The 22,024-nt window shown below is 39.4% G+C and overlaps 1 protein-coding gene across 3 annotated transcripts in view; it reads left to right on the plus strand.

Annotated features, from left to right (window-relative positions):
• Positions 1-2,863: 2,863 nt before the first annotated feature.
• The window catches only part of LOC145481141 (uncharacterized), a 37,293-nt gene continuing 18,132 nt past the window's right edge, over positions 2,864-22,024 (plus strand). The window contains exons 1-11 of one of the 3 annotated variants that reach the window (XM_081459542.1): positions 2,864-5,540; positions 5,623-5,695; positions 6,163-6,324; positions 7,360-7,409; positions 8,442-8,495; positions 9,322-9,387; positions 11,292-11,366; positions 13,926-14,087; positions 14,794-14,871; positions 15,462-15,529; positions 21,046-21,156. In XM_081459542.1, coding sequence (XP_081315668.1) covers positions 9,324-9,387; positions 11,292-11,366; positions 13,926-14,087; positions 14,794-14,871; positions 15,462-15,529; positions 21,046-21,156 — 558 coding nt within the window. In that variant the 5' untranslated portion in view covers positions 2,864-5,540; positions 5,623-5,695; positions 6,163-6,324; ... (1 more) ...; positions 8,442-8,495; positions 9,322-9,323. The other 2 variants (XM_081459541.1, XM_081459543.1) reach the window with 2 other exon arrangements.

The raw sequence follows: 22,024 nt of genomic DNA on the forward strand, positions 1-22,024 counted from the left end.
ATTACTTCCACTGTAAGTATCTCTTCCCGGTGTTCTTTTTTTTTTTTTTTTTTTTTTTTGTAAATTCTATGAGAACAAGGCTGTCTCCCTTTAAGGCTGTGGGTGTAACTCGTAAAAACACTGAGTTCTTATAAATGGTTTAGAAATTTTTCGCTCCAGTTCAAATTTATGTTGCTGGCACATGGGTGGGCACTTTATATGTAGACCGTGACGTAAGATACCTTAAACTATTGTTACTGTTCATGATGCACTGCTACGTTAGTCTGCTATATAAATATTTAACTGCTCTGGTCAAGTTTTTAATTTCAATATGATTAAACGTTCTTTTAATGCGTTCCTGTTAAAAATAATACAAAGTTGCCAATTTTAGTAATTTCAATTTGAAGAAACCAGGGCGCTTCATGACGCCTCCTGGAATACTTTCCCTAGTTGAATCGTCATCAGTTTATCGTACGTTATTCGGGTTATTGATTGGAAAAATAATTATACTTTTGAACCTTAGTTCCTCTATTTTCAGGGGAACGGGGGTGCGCTTACTTCTTTCGGAGGTCGTTACTCAGTACGGACTTTTAAGATTCGTTGCGTGTACGAGCCATTGGCCAAGTGATTGGCCAAGCCATTGGTAGCCGTGCATGGTCACCTAAAGCACTGACAATCTATCTCAGCTCCATGTACTAAGTTCTCCTCGCGCTGTTTTTTTAACCGCGCGGCCATGGGCCGAGCGCGGTTCATGGTTTACCCGTGGTTTTTTTTTTTTAACCGCGCGGCCATGGGCCGAGCGCGGTTCATGGTTTACCCGTGGTTTTTTTTTTTTCGCAGTTTTGTCTGCGACCAGACCCACGCTTCCACTCGGCCAAATTTTGAGTCACGCAACCTGTGATGTTTACTCGCCAAAAGCTGTTGAAACATTAATAAATCTCATCTCCGATACTGACTTTCGCGGGAAAAAATTAAAAACCCAGCGCTCGTCAAAAATTATATTTTTTCAGCAGAAATTTAGCTCGGAACATATACATATTTATATTCCTTTGAATCGTCGATGAAATGACCTTTTCCGGATATTTTTTCCCTCGGGGTGAACCGAAACCTCCGATTACAAAATCACGCCGAACCCACACGTTGCAAAAAAATCTCTTCAAAACCCTGACTTCGAAGCGATATAACACTTCAGCGTTAATAGCTACCACACATCGGCAGAAGGTAAATCTATTCCTTAACAATCCAGCCTTATCGTGTTAAAATTTCAGCGAAATCGAACAAAACCAGAATTATTTAGAATTTTTTTGTGACCTCACTCCCCAGACTTGACCTAACAAAGGAACCAACGGTCACCCATAGCAACCGAAAAACACCAACATAACAAAGCCGAACGTTTCGGCCAAAAATCTCCAGAATTATCGCCTGAGAGCTTAAACTTGAATGGGAACATCTTTTTCGAACTTTTTTCAACTCATTTAGACGAAAGACTGGCCTCGGCGGGCTACAACAAAGACCAAGAGAAAAACAGAACAAGACAGCAGAACAAGCCGATAACATTTCATCGCACGGCTTTCGGCACGAAAACGAAAATACAGCTTACTTCTGGATAAATTCATTCTTAGAAGCCAGCAACCGGCCCCAAATTACTTTCTGTATCCTTACAAATGTCCTGATTTCCATCTCCGAAAGATTTTGCCCCAATTTTGAGCAAATACCGAGCAAATAAACATTTCGTCGACGGTGACCGCCATTACGATGGCTTGCATACTAAATTAGCTAACTTGACAAAATTCTCCCGAGGGGGGATATGACAAATTTGGTGAGAATCAAAAGTAACACCAATTTTCTGTCACGTTTTCAATCTGTGGTCACTGAAGTGACCAAAATCGATACATCGGTCGGGATAGGGTTTTTTTTATATGACTTGTGTGACTACTTTGCTAGCCCTTTACTCGTGGAAAACACCAATCAAATTTAATCATGACTTTTAAGAAAGAAAGCTGTTGTTAACAGTGTTATTATTGTGTCGTTCATATCGTTAATGCCCATACATATCCCGAAGAAAGTTCTAGATGAAGACCATTACGTCATCGGAGATTTGTCAACGGCTACCACTGATGGTGCAATAATACAGTTTGTGTTGATCAAGTGATGTGATGTCTACAGTAAGAAAAGAATCATCAATGACTGCTTTGGAATGTGCACTGCGTTCCGACGGTAGTGCTAAGCGAACCGTTTCATTTTTAAAGCGCGGTTATAAGATCTAAGAGATCTTCTTGTTCGACTTCTGTGCGAGCAGACCCAAGCTTCCACTCGGCCAAATTTTGAGTCACGCAACCTGTGATGTTTACTCGCCAAAAGCTGTTGAAACATTAATAAATCTCACCTTTCGCGGGAAAAAATTAAAAACCCAGCGCTCGTCAAAAATTATATTTTTTCAGCAGAAATTTAGCTCGGAACATATACATATTTATATTCCTTTGAATCGTCGATGAAATGACCTTTTCCGGATATTTTTTCCCTCGGGGTGAACCGAAACCTCCGATTACAAAATCACGCCGAACCCACACGTTGCAAAAAAATCTCTTCAAAACCCTGACTTCGAAGCGATATAACACTTCAGCGTTAATAGCTACCACACATCGGCAGACGGTAAATCTATTCCTTAACAATCCAGCTTTATCGTGTTAAAATTTCAGCGAAATCGAACAAAACCAGAATTATTTAGAATTTTTTTGTGACCTCACTCCCCAGACTTGACCTAACAAAGGAACCAACGGTCGCCCATAGCAACCGAAAAACACCAACATAACAAAGCCGACATTTCAGCCAAAATACTCCAGAATTATCGCCTGAGAGCTTAAACTTAAATGGGAACATCTTTTTCGAACTTTTTTCAACTCATTTAGACGAAAGACTGGCCTCGGCGGGCTACAAAAAAAAGACCAAGAGAAAAACAGAACAAGACAGCAGAACAAGCCGATAATATTTCATCGCATGGCTTTCGGCACGAAAGCGAAAATACAGCTTACTTCTGGATAAATTCAGCCTTAGAAGCCAGCAACCGGTCCCAAATTACTTTCTGTATCCTTACAAATGTCGTGACTTGCATCTCCGAAAGATTTTGCCCCAATTTTGAGCAAATAAACATTTCGTCGACGGTGACCGCCATTACGGTGGCTTGCATACTAAATTAGCTAAGTTAACAAAATTCTCCCGAGGGGGGATATGACAAATTTGGTGAGAATCAAAAGTAACGCCAATTTTCTGTCACGTTTTCAATCTGTGGTCACTGAAGTGACCAAAATCGATACATCGGTCGGGATAGGGTTTTTTTTATGACTTGTGTGACTACTTTGCTAGCCCTTTACTCGTGGAAAACACCAATCAAATTTAATCATGGCTTTTAAGAAAGAAAGCTGTTGTTAATAGTGTTATTATTGTGTCGTTCATATCGTTAATGCCCATACATATCCCGAAGAAAGTTCTAGATGAAGACCATTACGTCATCGGAGATTTGTCAACGGCTACCACTGATGGTGCAATAATACAGTTTGTGTTGATCAAGTGATGTGATGTCTACAGTAAGAAAAGAATCATCAATGACTGCTTTGGAATGTGCACTGCGTTCCGACGGTAGTGCTAAGCGAACCGTTTCATTTTTAAAGCGCGGTTATAAGATCTAAGAGATCTTCTTGTTCGACTTCTGTGCGAGCAGACCCAAGCTTCCACTCGGCCAAATTTTGAGTCACGCAACCTGTGATGTTTACTCGCCAAAAGCTGTTGAAACATTAATAAATCTCACCTTTCGCGGGAAAAAATTAAAAACCCAGCGCTCGTCAAAAATTATATTTTTTCAGCAGAAATTTAGCTCGGAACATATACATATTTATATTCCTTTGAATCGTCGATGAAATGACCTTTTCCGGATATTTTTTCCCTCGGGGTGAACCGAAACCTCCGATTACAAAATCACGCCGAACCCACACGTTGCAAAAAAATCTCTTCAAAACCCTGACTTCGAAGCGATATAACACTTCAGCGTTAATAGCTACCACACATCGGCAGACGGTAAATCTATTCCTTAACAATCCAGCTTTATCGTGTTAAAATTTCAGCGAAATCGAACAAAACCAGAATTATTTAGAATTTTTTTGTGACCTCACTCCCCAGACTTGACCTAACAAAGGAACCAACGGTCGCCCATAGCAACCGAAAAACACGAACATAACAAAGCCGACATTTCAGCCAAAATACTCCAGAATTATCGCCTGAGAGCTTAAACTTGAATGGGAACATCTTTTTCGAACTTTTTTCAACTCATTTAGACGAAAGACTGGCCTCGGCGGGCTACAAAAAAAAGACCAAGAGAAAAACAGAACAAGACAGCAGAACAAGCCGATAATATTTCATCGCATGGCTTTCGGCACGAAAGCGAAAATACAGCTTACTTCTGGATAAATTCAGCCTTAGAAGCCAGCAACCGGTCCCAAATTACTTTCTGTATCCTTACAAATGTCGTGACTTGCATCTCCGAAAGATTTTGCCCCAATTTTGAGCAAATAAACATTTCGTCGACGGTGACCGCCATTACGGTGGCTTGCATACTAAATTAGCTAAGTTAACAAAATTCTCCCGAGGGGGGATATGACAAATTTGGTGAGAATCAAAAGTAACGCCAATTTTCTGTCACGTTTTCGATCTGTGGTCACTGAAGTGACCAAAATCGATACATCGGTCGGGATAGGGTTTTTTTTATGACTTGTGTGACTACTTTGCTAGCCCTTTACTCGTGGAAAACACCAATCAAATTTAATCATGGCTTTTAAGAAAGAAAGCTGTTGTTAATAGTGTTATTATTGTGTCGTTCATATCGTTAATGCCCATACATATCCCGAAGAAAGTTCTAGATGAAGACCATTACGTCATCGGAGATTTGTCAACGGCTACCACTGATGGTGCAATAATACAGTTTGTGTTGATCAAGTGATGTGATGTCTACAGTAAGAAAAGAATCATCAATGACTGCTTTGGAATGTGCACTGCGTTCCGACGGTAGTGCTAAGCGAACCGTTTCATTTTTAAAGCGCGGTTATAAGATCTAACAGATCTTCTTGTTTTTTTTTTTTGACCTCGGCTGTGTAATTGCGCGATATTTTCTACACAATAACTTCAATTGCCGAGCATGATAATACTGCACGTGGCTCCCACTGCCAATGACATACTCAGACAAGTATTCCAGATCATCTGGGTTTTATTCCTTAAGATCTGTTTTAGATTGATTAATCAAACGCTCCTTTACGCCCGGACAAGCATCTCGATGCAAGCTCAGAGTTTATTGTGATGGCTTTCATTGGGTAAACAAGACATTTACGTCTGCTCGCCGCGCTCAACATCCATTCGTAGGCACTTTGGTATCGTTAAGTTCAGTTCGTAGATCTGAACTTGGTTCAGGGGGAGAAGCAGAGGAAGGTCCATGTTGTGTAATTCGTTCATCATTGCGGGATTACTGATTTGTACTTAAAACGTTTGGTTTCGCTTTCAGTCATTTTTTATACACGGTAAGGGCCTAGTCGATTCAGAAACTCAGACTTTTCCAATGTTTCTCAACCACTCGTGTATGCTGTAATCTATTCTTCATAGGCTAGCAAGTCATCTCAGATCATCTCAATCATAGTTTTCTGGCTGATCAGCTGAGGTGAAGGTCTGAGCCGAGGTACGTATTCGATACAGAATCGATGCATAATCTTTGTTGACGCATTTTGAATCCATATGCATTGTCTTTATTGTAGATCTGATTTCTCGTGAGGAGTAAAGCATTAAAATTTTGCTCAATATTTAAAAATGCTGATGTTGTATGTGTTTTTCTCAACGTTACTCAGTCATTTCTATAAAATATCCAGAAATTGAGGCACTGACCACTTGATATCACTACAGTTGATTAAAGGTCATTCAACTTCCCGTATCAAACGTGCTTTCCGGCCTCAACTTTATACCCTAATATTCAATTGTTTAGTATTCACTTTTAACTGTGTGTGTTTCAAAGGGGAAGGAGGCAAGTTAGGTGATTTTAGTGGACCTATGTCATCTCTGACTTTTAGCGGTGTTAATGTGTGTTTTGTTGATGACGTTACTCGCTGGTGACAGAAAATTGCTCATTGTCACGATATTAATCCTTAAAAGCAATCAAGTGTGAAAAAGAAATGTCTGAACGAGAACAGTAACCTGTGATAGACTTCCGCTGTTGGAGGGGTTTTTGTGATATTCGCGAAGTAGCTGGCGAAGAAACTGTGTTTACAGCTCTTCTGAGCAGGATGGGGTGCTGAGGTGAAGGTCTGAGCTGAGGTACGTATTAGATACATAATAGATGCATAGTCTTTGTTGACGCATTTTGAATACATATGCATTGTCTGTATCTTAGATCTGGTTTCTCGTGGGGAATGAAGTATTCAAATTTTGCTTAACATTTCAAAATGCTGCTGTTGTGTGTGGTTTTTTCTCAACGTTACTCAGTCATATGTATAAAATATCCAGAAATTGCGACGCTGATCACTTGATATCACTGAAGTTTATTGAAGGTCATTCAACTTCCCGTATCAAACGTGCTTTCCGGCCTCAACTTTATAGCCGATGATTCAATTGTTTCGTAGTCATTTTTCGAAGGGCGACTGTGTGTTTTTCAAAGGGGAAGGAGGCAAGTTAGGTGATTTTAGTCGAGCTATGTCGTATCAGCCGACTTTTAGCGGTGTTAATGTGTACTTTGTTGATGACTTTACTCGCTGGTGACTGAGAATTGCTCATTGTTACGACATAAATCCTTGAAACTAATCAAGAGTGAAAAAGAAAATGTCTGAACGAGAGCAGTAACCTGTGATAGACTTCCGCTGTTGTAGGGGTTTTTGTGATATTCGCGAAGTAGCTGGCGAAGAAACTGTGTTTACAGCTCTTCTGAGCAGGGTGGGGTAAGGGAGAGCATCAGGAGAACTAGACAGGATGTGTCATGGATTGACATAGCTGATAGTCATTTGGTGTTTAATTGCTTGCGCAATAAAGTTGTATTCGTAATCAAAGATGAAAAACTAACACAAAATACCAAGTAATCAAGTAATTAGTCATTATACAGGCGAATTTTCGAATCCTTTCTTTTACACTGTTTATCACGTGTACAAGCCAGATTAATACTATGAGGTCACGAGCCAGATGCGCTGATCTTTCATGGAATGAGGGAAAAACCCCTATTTGATTATTTGTAATTCAACTTTTGGTTTTGCTTTCAGTCATTTTCTATACACGGTACGGGCCTAGTGGATTCAGAAACTCAGACTTTTCCAATGTTTCTCTACGACTCGTCTAGTAATTGCTGTAATCTGTTCTCCATAGGCGAGGAAGTCACATGAAACCAATCAGCTGAGGTGAAGGTCTGAGCTGAGGTACGTATTAGATACATAATAGATGTATAATCTTTGTTGACGCATTTTGAATACATATGCATTGTCTGTATCTTAGATCTGGTTTCTCGTGGGGAATGAAGTATTCAAATTTTGCTTAATATTTCAAAATGCTGCTGTTGTGTGTTGTTTTTTCTCAACGTTACTCAGTCAGATGTATAAAATATCCAGAAATTGCGACACTAATCACTTGATATCACTGAAGTTTATTGAAGGTCATTCAACTTCCCGTATCAAACGTGCTTTCCGGCCTCAACTTTATAGCCGATGATTCAATTGTTTCGTAGTCATTTTTCGAAGGGCGACTGTGTGTTTTTCAAAGGGGAAGGAGGCAAGTTAGGTGATTTTAGTCGAGCTATGTCGTATCAGCCGACTTTTAGCGGTGTTAATGTGTACTTTGTTGATGACTTTACTCGCTGGTGACTGAGAATTGCTCATTGTTACGACATAAATCCTTGAAACTAATCAAGAGTAAAAAAGAAAATGTCTGAACGAGAGCAGTAACCTGTGATAGACTTCCGCTGTTGTAGGGGCTTTCGTGATATTCGCGAAGTAGCCTGCGAGGAAACTGTCTCTACAGCTCTTCTGAGCAGGGTGGGGAAAGGAGAACAAGGGGAACTAGACAGGATGTGTCACGGATTGACATAGCTTATAGTCATTTAGTGTTTAAACACTTGTGCATAAAGTTGTATTCGTAATCAAAGATGAAAAACTAACAAAAAATACCAGGTGATCAAGTAAGTAACATACAGGCGACTTGTCGAATCCTTTCTCATACACTATTCATCACGTGTACACGCCACCTTAGGTCACGAGCCAGATGTGCTGATCTTTCATGGAATGAGAGAAAAACCCCTATTTGATTATTTGTATTAAACTTTTGGTTTCACATTCAGTCGTTTTACAATGCGTGGTAACGTAAGTTTTGCAGAAGTTTCGAAGATTCCGAAACTCAAGCTCCTTCAGTGTTTCTCAAGGACCCGTGCAGTAATTGCTGTGACTTTTTCTCCATAGGCTAGCGAGTCATCTGAATTATAGTTTTCTGTTTAGCCCAGCTGAAGGCCTGAGGTAGTTATTCTATATGATTATTGCTTAGCTCTCTGATTTGAACCCTCTGTCGGGATAAAACAAATATACAACGGACGACAGCGAAAGTGCAGAATTGCAGTCTCCTTCGCCGGTATTAAGAATGCATATGCAAAACGTTTAGTCAACCATTTTTTCTGAATTTGTGGGGGGGGGGGGCGCTGGTGCAAACTTTCTGCGTGTTCGAAGAAATACGTTTTGACTTCTTTCTTTAATCTTACCTCTTTTACGCCTGATTGTCCATGCCGATGTAAATGTTATGAATCAAGGTAAAAGTAACTTCTATTTCGGTTTTGTGTTTAAAAACGGCCAGCTTAGTTCAGTAACTCTTACTTGTGACTTCTATGCAAGTCAGGCAACCGTTACATTCAAAACTTGGCCTTTCTGCCAAAGGCTAAATACAATTATTTGACGGCTCTAATGAAAACTTTCATCGTTCTCTTATAGAACGTTCTGTCACGTGTACTACGGTCATCCTTTCGTATGGTCACGAGGCACATCGATGTTTTAAATACTAGGTGCACCGCCTATCGCCTGACCTATTTTTACTATTGTAGAAATCAGCGCTCTAGAATTGTTTCCTTTGTCCACGCTCTTAAGAAGTAAATAAAAAACTTTGTAATTGACTTAGTCTGGCGGGCTGCTGCCATGGAAGTTAATCGAAACGGGATTGTTTGACTTTAAGCAAGTTCAAGACAGTCATGTTCATAAATGGTGTTTGGTAGTGAGGTTTAGAAAAAGACTAATATGGCTAGATTCGATAATGTGAACAAAAAGAATAGGAATATTTTTTTCTTTTGTATTTTAGTCATGGCGGAAAGTGAAATCAAGTCACGTGAAGCAAAGGTGAATTTTGATGAAGATGTTTTAGCAGGTAAGAAGGCAAAGCTGGAAATACCTTTGTAAGAAATGGAGTATTTATCATCAATTTCAGTGTGCGGCTGGTGTAAACGTATCAAATATTTTAAAGCAAACTAACTGGTTTTAAAGTAGTCGTGGAATTTGAAGCGCAATGTTATCTTTTATTATATGGCTTTCGCTTGTGGTCGATATAACGCGCGTTCTGATTGGCTAACAACGAGATCTGAACGGTCATTATGCAGCCGTAATGCCCACGGGCCGATTACGGATTATGCAAATTAGGAAGAGCGCGGCTCTGAAAATTCAAGCGCATTGAAACGATGAAAGCCGATTAAAAACAGTAAGAGAAAGTAAATTTAATCCGAGTTGCTAAAAGTTTAGAGAATTTTCCTTAACAAAATTATATGGAAGTCGTTTTTGACTAACCAGCCGGAACCTTGGCGGGAACTGGTGAAAAACAATCGAAGTTTACCGAGTCTGGTAAAGCTAAAATCGCTAAGTGAAAAACACCATCGGCAGATCTGTCATGCATCCTGAGCAGAACACCACTAAGAAACTTATAAGTCATCATCTTAGTCACAACAATTACTGAAATATTGAACTCCGCAACAGTTCTTATCAAATAGATTCCCTCGCTTTAACACAAGCAAGTGTAAATCAGCTTCCAGGATCATCAAATATAAACAATCGGGCGGTTTCTGTCGGTAGCACTGTTTCTGATAACTGCAGGTAGTTTTAGACGTTCACAAGGCTTGAAAAGTTCATCCATAAATCCCAGAATCAAGAAGGCGAAGATATGTTGTCCAAAGCGATGCGGAGATCGAGTTATTCTGAGCAGTACATTCTGAAGCATTAGTATTTTCTATCACCGAAAGACCCTTGGTTTGGACTATTTTGAAGCACTTTCTGTCTTTTCTATATGCGTTGACGTTTCGCCACAAAAGTCGGAAAACTCCCCCATCAAGTTGTGGCACCACGGTACTAAAATACCTTGTTCAGGCTGTGACAATCATTTTTCCCCGTAAAGAAATGTGTTTTTCACAGAATACGTAAAGGTCACTGACTGTGTAGTTTTGCCCTGGGTTTGAGACGATGAATGAATCGGTAAACGCGCGCATCGCCGGGTGTAAATTGACGACTTCCGCTCGAATAATTTTTTTCTTTTCTTTATTAAATTCATGAGCCATATAATAAACAACTTAATAACCGAGGATGAGGTCGTTACGGGAAAATCTCAAACCTCGGCCTACCGTATTGACCTCGCTATCGCTCGGTCAATACGGCAAGGCCTCAGTTTGAGATTTTCCCGTAACGACCTCATCCTCGGTTATTAAGTAGTTAGTATTGAACAAGGTCTACAATGCAGACTATGGAAATCTAATATCATCCCCTGGTAATTTATGAGGCTTGGATGCCCTTAATACCTCGAAACGGTAAAAAAGAAAAATTGCTTAAGATGTAATAAGACAAAACAAGACAAAAGACAGACCCAAGACCTTTTTTTTTACTGCACTATTTTGCTGTTTTGCAACGTTATTTGTTACTAATTGTCATTAATGTTTATTGTGTTTTCAGTTATTGCTGGCAGTTATGAAATAGAGCAGCTTTCAATTGAGTATCGTTATGAAACCTAAACCAAAGTAATCACCTTAGCCAATCACAGACAATCCGGTGAACCAATCAAAACTAAGTAAAAACATGTAACTGAAGCGAAGCCCGGGAAAACGTGCGCGAGCGAATAAGGATTGGATTTGGTTTCTCTTCTGACTGGCTGTGAAAGTGGCACAAGTTTTTTCAGCCAATCGTATAGCGTATAGTTATGCAAAACCAATTATTTTTCAACACTCAAATGAAAACCGCTCTATAAAAGAGTTTTTGAATAAAAAAGTGAAGTTTCTTTTCCCGACGTATTATCAGTCATAGCCCAAGGCCCAGCTCCAGGCCCAGGCCCTTCTGATGGAAAACTTGATTTTGATGATGATACTCTAAGAGGTAAGAAAATGAATGCCGATTAGTTTATTATATAATACACTATTAATTTTACACCAAATCGAACCTGTTTAGTTAGTTTTCGTGGGAGTTTGAGCCATTCGCCATTTCCACATCCCCCTTAATACACTTTGTTTGCCCCCCAAAATTTTGCATAAGTATTGTCTTCAGTTTCTCTTGGGACGACTGTAACACCCAGGAGAAATGGGAAGCAAAGGTTATGGAGAAATTTGGGGGGCAAACAAGGTGTATTATGGGAGATGCGGAAATGGCCAATGGCCAACGACCCAAGCTCCGCGGTCAGCGGTTGGATCGCCGGGGAAACCCGTGGATAACAAAAAATAATAATATTTTTTTGATTAGTTATTGACGAGATCAAACGGGCTGCCATATCGCCGAAGCTGAAGCGTACCAAAAGGGTACAATTGCTGGTTTTCAGTGTCACGCCATTCAGAATACATCAAAATAAAAATCAAAACCGTTCAGTAGATAAAGTCCAGAATCTGGGAAATGAAAGAAAGTAAATATTCAAAGACTCTATCCAAGATTCTAGTCACAGCAATTTTTCTTATGCAAGATATGCGGAGAAATTTTTTACCCAAATTTATAGAGATTTGTATGGAGACGTCATGCTGGTGCCCATCCGTATGGGCACCAACATGGCGGCCGGAAACCAACAGAAACATCTGTCACTGAGTTTTGCTACAAAAGCGTGAATTTGTCCCTCGAGGAACTCTAAAACATTAAAATAATACTTTTTCTAAGACATGAACTGTTCAGATAGCCAAATTCCCCGAAATAAGTCACTTTTTTAACCATCATGAACACTCTCTAAGTAGTCATGTAAATGCCGCGTCACGCAAAAGCTTAGAAATTCAAGCGTAGTGTATCACAAAACCAAAAACCCATTCGGAGCGAAAATTTGTATGAATATTAGTTTTCAGCTGCTCTTATAAATCGTTAAAGTAAAATCTCAGGAAGATCAATAGTTTTGTAGTTTGAATTTTAGTGACGTCACATGAAAGTGGTACTATGAAGAAAATCGCATCCTTCCTATTTAAGCCATTTTTAAAACTTAGACAAGTAGTCTTTGCGAGAGGAAAAACCCTGTTTACTATTTTCAAATATCTCTTTTCGTTCCAGAGACATTCAAGTTTTTGAGATATGCAAATTGGCTAAGTGATGACGTCATAAATTCAACCATATTTTGATCAAATGTGCTGAACAAAGATATCTCAGCTAGGTTGAATCAGTAACGTTTGATTCTTGGCAGTACGATTCTACTACAGGTGCTCCACAATATGAACCTAACATATTTGTTACCATGGCAACATACTGGTTCCAGACCTCCCCGATATTGAAGGCTATTCTGGCCACCTTTAGCGTTCTGTATTATATTTGCCAATGGTGCCTGATCAATATGATCTAGCAGGCATATAAATATCTTAGGTGGAGTTCATGGCCTTGTTTAACGTTTTTCGAGCTAAAATCACTAAAATATTGAAATTAGGTTGGAGGGGACTGGAAAAGAGTGGGTTTCCATGGGAACTGAATTTATTACAGTCATAGCTGTGTTGCATGTAGAACTAATAGCTTAGCAAGTTTCAATGGGTTTTGCTGCAAATTGACCGAGATAGCTCTACTTATATACTTAATGTAATATTTGGTTGAGTGTATGACGTCATCAGTCCTCTCATTTGCAAGTTCACCCATTTTCGAACTTAAATATCACCAGAACCAATGCAGATATCTGCATACAGTAAACGGTGTTTATAATCTTTCGTAGAATTTTATGATTAACCTAAAAATTCAAGGGGTAAAAATTTGATCAAAGTACCACTTATACTGTATTTTAATTTGGCCCAAAAGCTGGGCACATCAGGTCGTTAATCAGTGATTTGATATCTTGTTTTTCTTCATAAAAAAAAATAAATCATTAACCACTTGGCTTACATGTAAAGCTTCTCCGAGATACAAACAACTGTTCACGTTGACCACTTTTATCTTCCACTTCGTAGTAGTGTAACGAGACTGGGGTGGACTAAAGGCTGGTTTACACTAGCGCATTGCCATAACAAAGCCGATATACGCAGATGCAGCAATATGATGATAATTAGCGCCTTTTCCCAAACAAAAGTCGCTAATTATCAACATGTTACTGCATCTGCGTATGTCGGGTTATGCTTAGGCGCTACTGTAAACAAGCCTTAAAGTGTTTTTTGATAACACACTTACAGAATGATATTTAGTTAAAAATGGTAACTACTGCAATAAAGTCACAACTCACAGACTGTTTCACAGAAAAGAACTGAAAAGACTTAAATGGCATTTTATTCAGACGTGTTTTTCAGGGTTAATTTAGGCTCGGATATAAAATCTAGTAATACATAATGTTAGCTGCTCATACCTGTGTTCACCCCTCGTTCACCTAACTCCTTGCGCGAGAGTGGCGCATAAGGCCTGTCTCACTCTGCAAGAAAATGGACAATGTAAGGGAAACAAATTAAACAATGCTTAGCCGTACAAAATAAGTTATTAATCAAATCTGCTTTGCTTTTTCAGCGATAGCAGAAGTCTATCAGGAAGAAGGTGACAAAGAATTCACAAGAAAAGAAGTTTGTAACGCGATATACTTCTACACAGAAGGAATTCATGTGAACTGTAAGGATTTCCAGCTGAATGCCAAGCTGTACAGCAACAGGGCAACAGCTTATTACCATCTCGGTAAGATTTTGATCTTGCCATTTTCAAATTTATCCAACAATCAAAAGAAGTTGTTGCTTTCTTTGCGTTCAGCCTTTCAAGATTATAATAGAAACTATCATTTGAACAGATTATATTGGGAAACTAACTTTCCGGGGAAAACTATCAGTCCATAGAAATAAAAACTTAATTGTCAAGTCAAGAGAGATGCTAAGTGATGCTGCTGCATAAAAAATATGTTAATTGCATTTCGAATGTCCCTACTATCAATCTAAGACGACCTTTGAAAAATGTTGCAATTCAGCTCGCTTCACGCGATGGTAATCCAAAACCTTATTGGTCTGTTGTTTAGCTTGTCTTATTTTATTCCCCTCAGATCTAATTTACTTGGTTGTGTTGGCGAAGAATCGTTCAAGTTTTACTCTTTCTCAGTATTAAACCTGATTAAAACGCAACAGTTTTATTCCTACTGCCCGGTCGTTTGTTCCCATCACCCGATGACTCCCCATAATGTGCCCCCAAGGAGGTTTGAGTTATCGGTAGTCATCCGTATTTCAAGGATCGGAACAGATCCGTTGCGTGCCACTAAGTTGAGAGGGGTCTGAGCATTGAAAGAAGACACGCACATTGCATATCTCTACAATCTCGTGACCTCTTATCGCTTTTTCTTTTTCGCTACTTCTTCGTCTTCTGTGCATGAAATGTCTTTTTCAATTCTACTACTCAGGGAATTTCCACGAGGCCCTTAATGATGCAACGGCTGCCGTCAATTTGGAACCAACTTTGATTAAGGCCATAGAAACAGGTAAAATCCTTAACTCAACTGATTTATAACATGAATTTTACAATAACTGCAGAACTTATCGCGCGCTCGTTGGCTAATTTTCTTTGTCAAGATGCAAACAGACGCCTGAACTTATAACTTATGCGATGTTGACGCGAGGAGCAAGAGCGGCTGAGCGGAATTTGACAATTTATTATTGTAAAAGAACAAATTGACGCCAGTTTTTCATGCGTCTGTCTTGTCATTGACAATAAATTTCGTCATAACATTGTCAAAGTAGCCAGTCTGCGGATCCACTCGGCTATCACCTCGTGGATCCACAGCTATTTTGACAATGTTATGACGAAATTCATGATCAATAACAGGACAGACGCATGAAAAACGTGCTTCAATTTGCTAAGTCGACAGCTATCGTATCGAACTCTTCAAATGCAAATGACATTAATATCTTTTCAACGAGATTCCCTCGCATGAACCTTCATTTGAAGCTATTTCGACTCTAATACCAAATGACGAATATGGCTTTTAACAGGAATAAATCAGGTCTTGGATGTTTCCACCTGCGCATTGTAGATAGTATTTTTGACCTGATATTAAATTATTTATTGTAGGTGCAAGTGCTTTTGAGCACCTAGAGTGTTATGGAGACGCCATATCATGGTGTGAGAGGGGATTGGCAGTATCCTTTATAACATCAATTATTCGTGTTCTTTGCCAGCTGTAAAAGGAACTATTATGTTACCTACAGCGATTTTAGGGAATGTTGTTAAGGGGTAAATTAGAAAAAGTTGTGTTCTGTCTGCCGTATATGTAAATGCCGCTAAAATCCCGTCAAGAAGCCCTCTAGCTGTGGTTATGGTAGCTTCAGGCTATTTACAAAAGTCACAATGATTTCAAAGTAAATTGTAATTGCAAAAATCTAAGGAGGCTTCTATCAAATCCCTTCTCCATTGTACAATCTTGGGAGTTTGAGTTGTTACTTCAAGGGGCTACTTGATTGAAATTCTCATCAGGAGAAACGAGTAGCCATCTCCGACTTAAAGGAAGAATAGTTTTAGGAAATAATATAGAGTTTGAAAGCCAATTTTTATACGCTCAGTTGCTTGGCAACTCATAGAACAACTTAAACATTAAAGTGTGTAATTGTAACAAAAAGTAAAATGTTGCTCTCTCCAATATTATTCATCTACACACTATTTCTAGGCAGCCTTTTTTTTTCAGATCAACAGAGCCGCCATTTTTCTAAAGGTTTACCAAGATGATTTTGCTGTGATTTTTTTCTCGCACTGACTCTCACGTGAAGTCAAATCCCTATGTACTGCAACGTGCCAAATTCTCATTCAAATTCCCTACAAAAAATAGCCTTTGATTCTTGCAGTCACGAAATAAGTCACTCATTGGATAACTATGCCGTGTACAGCATTCTTCGCCTGTTAGGTGTGCTGGTTTACATTAATTTCTACCCGCCCACATTACTTACCAATTTTAGTTTATTAAATAGCAATGGATAGATTAGTGTTTCGTGAAGATATCTATGTTGTTTACTGGCTGGGAGATCCGTATAGTGAATCAAAGCCCCTATGCCTGGGCCGTCTCGTGTCACTTGTGCGAAGAAATCCACTGCCAAACCAAACAAGTGTAGTGCAAGCGTAACACTAGATCAACTAGACAGGATACATTTTAACCTCCGTTAATTTTACGGATAAAATTTGACAAGGGTCGATTCGACCCTTATTGTTAAAAGTAGCGCATTTAGGGGAGGGGGACGGGAGGCCGGCCCCCAGCCACCCCCCCCCCCCCCACCTTGTTTTGGTTAAAAAAAGAATCGCAGAAGGACGAAAACCCGGCAGGGCAAGCAAGAAAAACAAAAACCAGCCCCCCCCCCCCGCTTTAGCTCAAGGTCTGGATCCGCCACTGCTGTTAATTAACTTTTGTAAGTTATACCTGTTTTCTTCCTCTCGGAATGTATAGATTATGCAATAGTTTTAAATCGGCTCATTGCAATCCCTAGATTTTCCATGTCTTCCATTTCAGGAACGTTCACGCGGCTCTGTGTTTAAGACAATTCAAGCTTAAATCTGTTGTTTGTTGTTATATTTCATGGATGGAAATGATACTAATATCAGAAGAATCGAAAACCAGTCAACGAGAATAAGTTCCGGATCAGAATTCGCGGATTGCTTCAAAGTTTAGACTGTGTACATCCGGATGTACACGGGCTACTCCCATGCTAAGCCTGAAATGTAAAATAAGAGATACACAAACGTTACACTTTCGGAAGCATTACGAAGCCAATTCGGTCTGACCTGATGCCCTGATCTGACCATGGTGGTATATATACAGGGAGATATTGATCACAAACCTAACAATTAATTTTTTGTCAGTTAAACCGGTCTGCTAATTCGCAGAAAATGCACCTTAGAAGTTAGTTCTTTAATCCACTGATTGTCATCTTTAGATTTTTTTTTGCGCGACTGAAATCCGTCACTTCAGCATTTTCAGCCTCTTATTTGTTGTCAAATTTGATTTAAGCGCATGTTAGTTGCGTGAACCGAGGACTCCGACACTAACAAAATAAAACGCTAAAAACGGCCTGTCAAAAATAGCTACAAACGTTTGAGTAGTCTCCACGCCCTCCATCCCAGTCCCCGCGAAAAATCAATAAGGAAAGTGTCTTAAATCTGTACAGCGTGGTTGAAACTCGTATTTCCAAAATCAGTAAGCGAATCTTTGCTGACGTCATTGTTTACATTTTTCGTCATTAACATACGACTTTCCGCATAGAAGGCATCATGCTAGACACGATTTTGCTAGAGAAACTTTAAGAGCTTGTGAAACTTAGTAAGTGGGGAAATTTTTGGCTCTTTGGGTGTAATATTCGAGGAGAAATTGACTGTCAAAAACATCAAAATTTCTGTGTGGCAAAAGCGCTAATGAGCCCATACATTCTTTGTAAAATTTTGAGCTTTTACGTGTAAACCCTCGTCGCACAAAAAGTATTCAAAACATCGCGTATTCAACGCATTCCTTGGGACAGTTAATCCTGCTGTGCCCTTTCAATATTAACTATTAATGTCTTTGTAGCTCCATCAGAAACTGTATCGCTTATGGTAATGAGGCAAATATTGTAAACAAAGATTCTCCTGTAGCACCAAACGTCGTCAATTGACCAATTGTCCGCGTGACTAAAGTCACGTGGACACGAGGATATGGAGGCGAGCGAGGTCTTGAAAATGTTTAAATTTTGCGCAAAGTTTGAAGTTGTACTGCGAAAACAATTTCTGTCAGTTGTTGGGAATCACTTGAAATCAGGCTTTTACACCGTAAATTAAATAGTAGAAAGCGAGAAAATTCATTAAGTGCATTGAACAGAAACTCTCTCAAATACACCAACGATCAGAGAGGTAGCCTCGACTGAAATTGACCCGTTTCTTAGTGAAAATAGTAGGTCAAGAAAAACACAAGATGATGCACCATCACAGTGCCGACCTACAAACAACAAAACAACTCTCACAAACAAAGCACTTGTTTGAATTTACTTACGGTGACTTTCCTCGCCACTTTTAAGTGAATAGAGATAACATTGCAGCGGCAGATCCAGACCTTGAGCTAAGGGGAACCCAGGTTTTGTTTTGATTGCCTTGCCGGCTTTTCTTCTTTCTGTGATTTCTTCTTTTTTTACCCAAAATAAGGGGGGCCCGGGCCCTAGATCCGCCACTGCCTTGTGTTGATAAATCGTCGATGGAAGTGTACAAAAGGGCAAAGGTTGACGATTACAGTTAGTTTACTCACGAAAATTGATCAACACGACGATAACACCCGATATGAAGACGTTACCGAGACCAAAGTTAGAGATAGGAAAATCCGGACCACGCTAAAAAATCAATCAGATTGTAGGATTCGTTACCGTGCCCTCTTGATATAAATAATACTAGTAATAATCATGGATTAGCTGAGTGCGTTCGAGTCAATACAGTTAAAACCTTTGGATACTGTCTTCAGAATAAATATTACTCTTGAAACCCGATTTATTTTTGTCGATTTTCATGACAAACACATATTTTGAATAATAGTGTTCACTTCTACACCAAAAGAACACTTAATTGTAATACTTACACAAATTCATGATAAATGAGGTGTTTGGCACACTGTTCATAAACTGGTATGTAAATCTAGCACACACACAAGATCAGGTTTCAAGTCGACGTCGCTTATTTAAAGTTGAATAAATAAAGGGCTAAAATATTGAAAAAAATATGAACAAAAAGAACTCGACCTGATGTGTAAAACTGATAAGAAAACAAGAAATTATATTACTTCATTGCCGTGCGACAAAATGCCCAACAGAAGCCGAGAAAACTGAATAGGGGAAATAAGTTTTAACTCATTGACTTCAGAGGACAAAACGAAAAGTTTCCATTATTGCATTATATATAACGGCCAACATTTGAGAAAACAAAGGAAAATAGAAGCGAAAGACACGAGTAAAACCAATTTGAAAACAAGAAATGAAATAATTTCTTCGTCGCGTGACGAAACATTACAGTGCTGCGCATGAAAGATGAAAGTTGTAAATCAAAAACGCGACAAAAACAAGCCAATTTTTCAGATCAATCGTATTTCAACCGTCTTAAATTAGTGGCCACTTAGTTCTTTTCTCAGCAGTTCTGTGATAGCTGTATAAGACTCCAAGAAATATATTTGAATGAAACCGAATAAACTACGCAAACCGCGTGGAGGTCGCCGTAAATTAAATATGCAGCAATCCAGCGTGCAATAAGTTTCTGTTCACTTTTAAATCCTAAATTCCTAAATTCATAAATACACGGAACCAATTGAAAAGAAATGCAAAAGCAAGCTCAATAACAATGAATTTTTATTCACCCGAGGTGAAGAAACCTATGTAAAAGCAAAAGATGTTCAAAATTTTTGCTAACGCGCTTCACTGCACAGCAGCATGACTGAATTAATTATTCACACTAAAGCGAAAGCTTGAGTTTTTGCCGACGACGTCTCCGACTGTTGCATTCATTTTATCGGCCGTGGCGTTTGCAATCGTTCCAAAAGTTAAATTCAACTTCGAAGTAATATATATGGGTTATTGAACAAGTGTGAGGTCAAGATAGCTGGATATTGGCCAACTTCTTTTTTGCGTGTTTATGGACTGAGACGGAGTCGAGGTCCATAACCTCGCAAAAAAAAAAGAACGAGGTCAATATCCAGTTATCTTGACCGAACAAGCTTGGTCAATAAAGAATTTACTATATGGCTTTTAGGGAAATTTTTCTTGCGGGACACGGCGGGTAGTCCCGAGCGGGCAAGATAGCTCCATCTTGCCCGCTCGGGTAGCCAATCACAGCGCAGGATTTCATTCATCTTGCCCGCTCACAGAGCTGGCCATACAATAATGTATATTACTATTTTTGTTTTCTAAAGTCCGGGAAACTGCTTTAACTCCGCGATCGATATTCAGAACTTAACTTACTTGAAAACGTGCAACCGATCGTTATGGTTTGAGGACTCTGTACTCGTTGATCTTCCATTCTGAGGCCACCTGAACATTGATTTGTATTTTTCCTTTCTATTTTAAATCTCAAAGCAATAATTTCTCCATGTTATGAATGAGAACAAGACCTTTGATTTGTAGATTTGACACGCAACTCGCCATTACCAGTTCCCGGCGGCCAAAAAAGTCTCACATGAGATCGAGGCCATTTGTGCCACGCAGCCAGCCAACCAGCCAGGCAGGCAGCCACTCCAAGATGACGTTCAAACCCTGAAATCATATGGCATCGACCGCGATCGATAACCGCGGGACATTTTAAATCCCCTGGGAATACTATGCGTTCTCGTTCGTCGAACGCAATAAATAATATGAACATAAATAGAAGTTATTAAACGAATTTCTTAATATACATGACAACTGTCTCCATTGGACGCGAAAATATGCTCGGATATTTGTCCACGGACATTATCTACTCCGAGAAGCTATTATATAATGTCCTTTGACAAATATCCGAGCATATTGTCGCGCCAAATGTAGGCTATTGTGTTTGTTATCCTTCAAATGTTTTTCGTAATACGCGCAGTCTTGAAAATTGGGGAACATCACTCGGATATTCCCCAAGCTGGGGGAATATTCAGTCACTTGACCCGCTACATTTTAATTATGTCATGTGCCTTAACCATAAACAGATTGACAAGACTAACAAGACATTACTAGATTTACGAGCCAGGTGTGTTGAAGATCGAGTTAAATTACAAGAAGCAAAGAGCAATCCCGAAACTCTCTCCGTGAAGGGCCAGGTAAGTAATGCTAGAGGAAGATATATTCTCGGCTTTAAAGGGGAGATTAAGTAATGCCGGACTTGATATATGTTGTACAAGAAACCTCTTGTACGGAAACGTGCAATGAGATATACTTCTATTACTCATTATAAAATAACTGAGATACTACGCACGCTCTGATTGGTCAATAGAGTTGCTAAACCTATGTTCTATTGTACCGGTAAACAGCGGTTTTCGATCTATGGCAGCTCTAGGCGGGAACCATAGCCTCCAGCATAAGTAAATATATTCTGAATAAATTTCGGAGACAGCGTTTCTGTTACTAACCTTTATTCCATTCGCAAAACTTTGGAAAGTTATCGTTTAAAATTGCGTTGAATCACTTCGCAGCACATGAAGTTTGGACTATTTGCACACTTTTCGTACAGCCTTTTACTTTCGTGATGACCGAGTCCACCGATTCCTTTGAGTTAATTAATATGCTATTTGCCTTTCACCGATGACCTTTTCCTTTCGTTTCTTAAAACTTTCTTAGCGTGAAATGTTTTCGTCGCTTTGCTCTGCGGATTTCGTATCCGGGGCGGAGTCTGTGCTTTCATTCTTTCAGTCGCTGTGATTGGTTTGTCGCGTCATGTCACGAATTTGATTACAATAAGAAACTTGATCACGAAAGTACAATAAATTTTCTCCTCATTGACAGACTTTTTCCACAGTTATTTCATAAAGGCAATAGACCACTCTGTCTTTGGGTTCACCGGCGCAATAAACCCCTTGGGACGTTGGAGGAACACTCGAAAAGCCGTTCAGCGAATGATTTACAAACTTTTCTCGTGTTCTCCCAACATCCCGCGTAGCTTATTGCGCCAGTAAACCAATAGAAAGAGTG

Source organism: Orbicella franksi, chromosome 3, assembly GCF_964199315.1.
Source record: "Orbicella franksi chromosome 3, jaOrbFran1.1, whole genome shotgun sequence".
NCBI classification, from domain to species: Eukaryota; Metazoa; Cnidaria; class Anthozoa; order Scleractinia; family Merulinidae; genus Orbicella; species Orbicella franksi.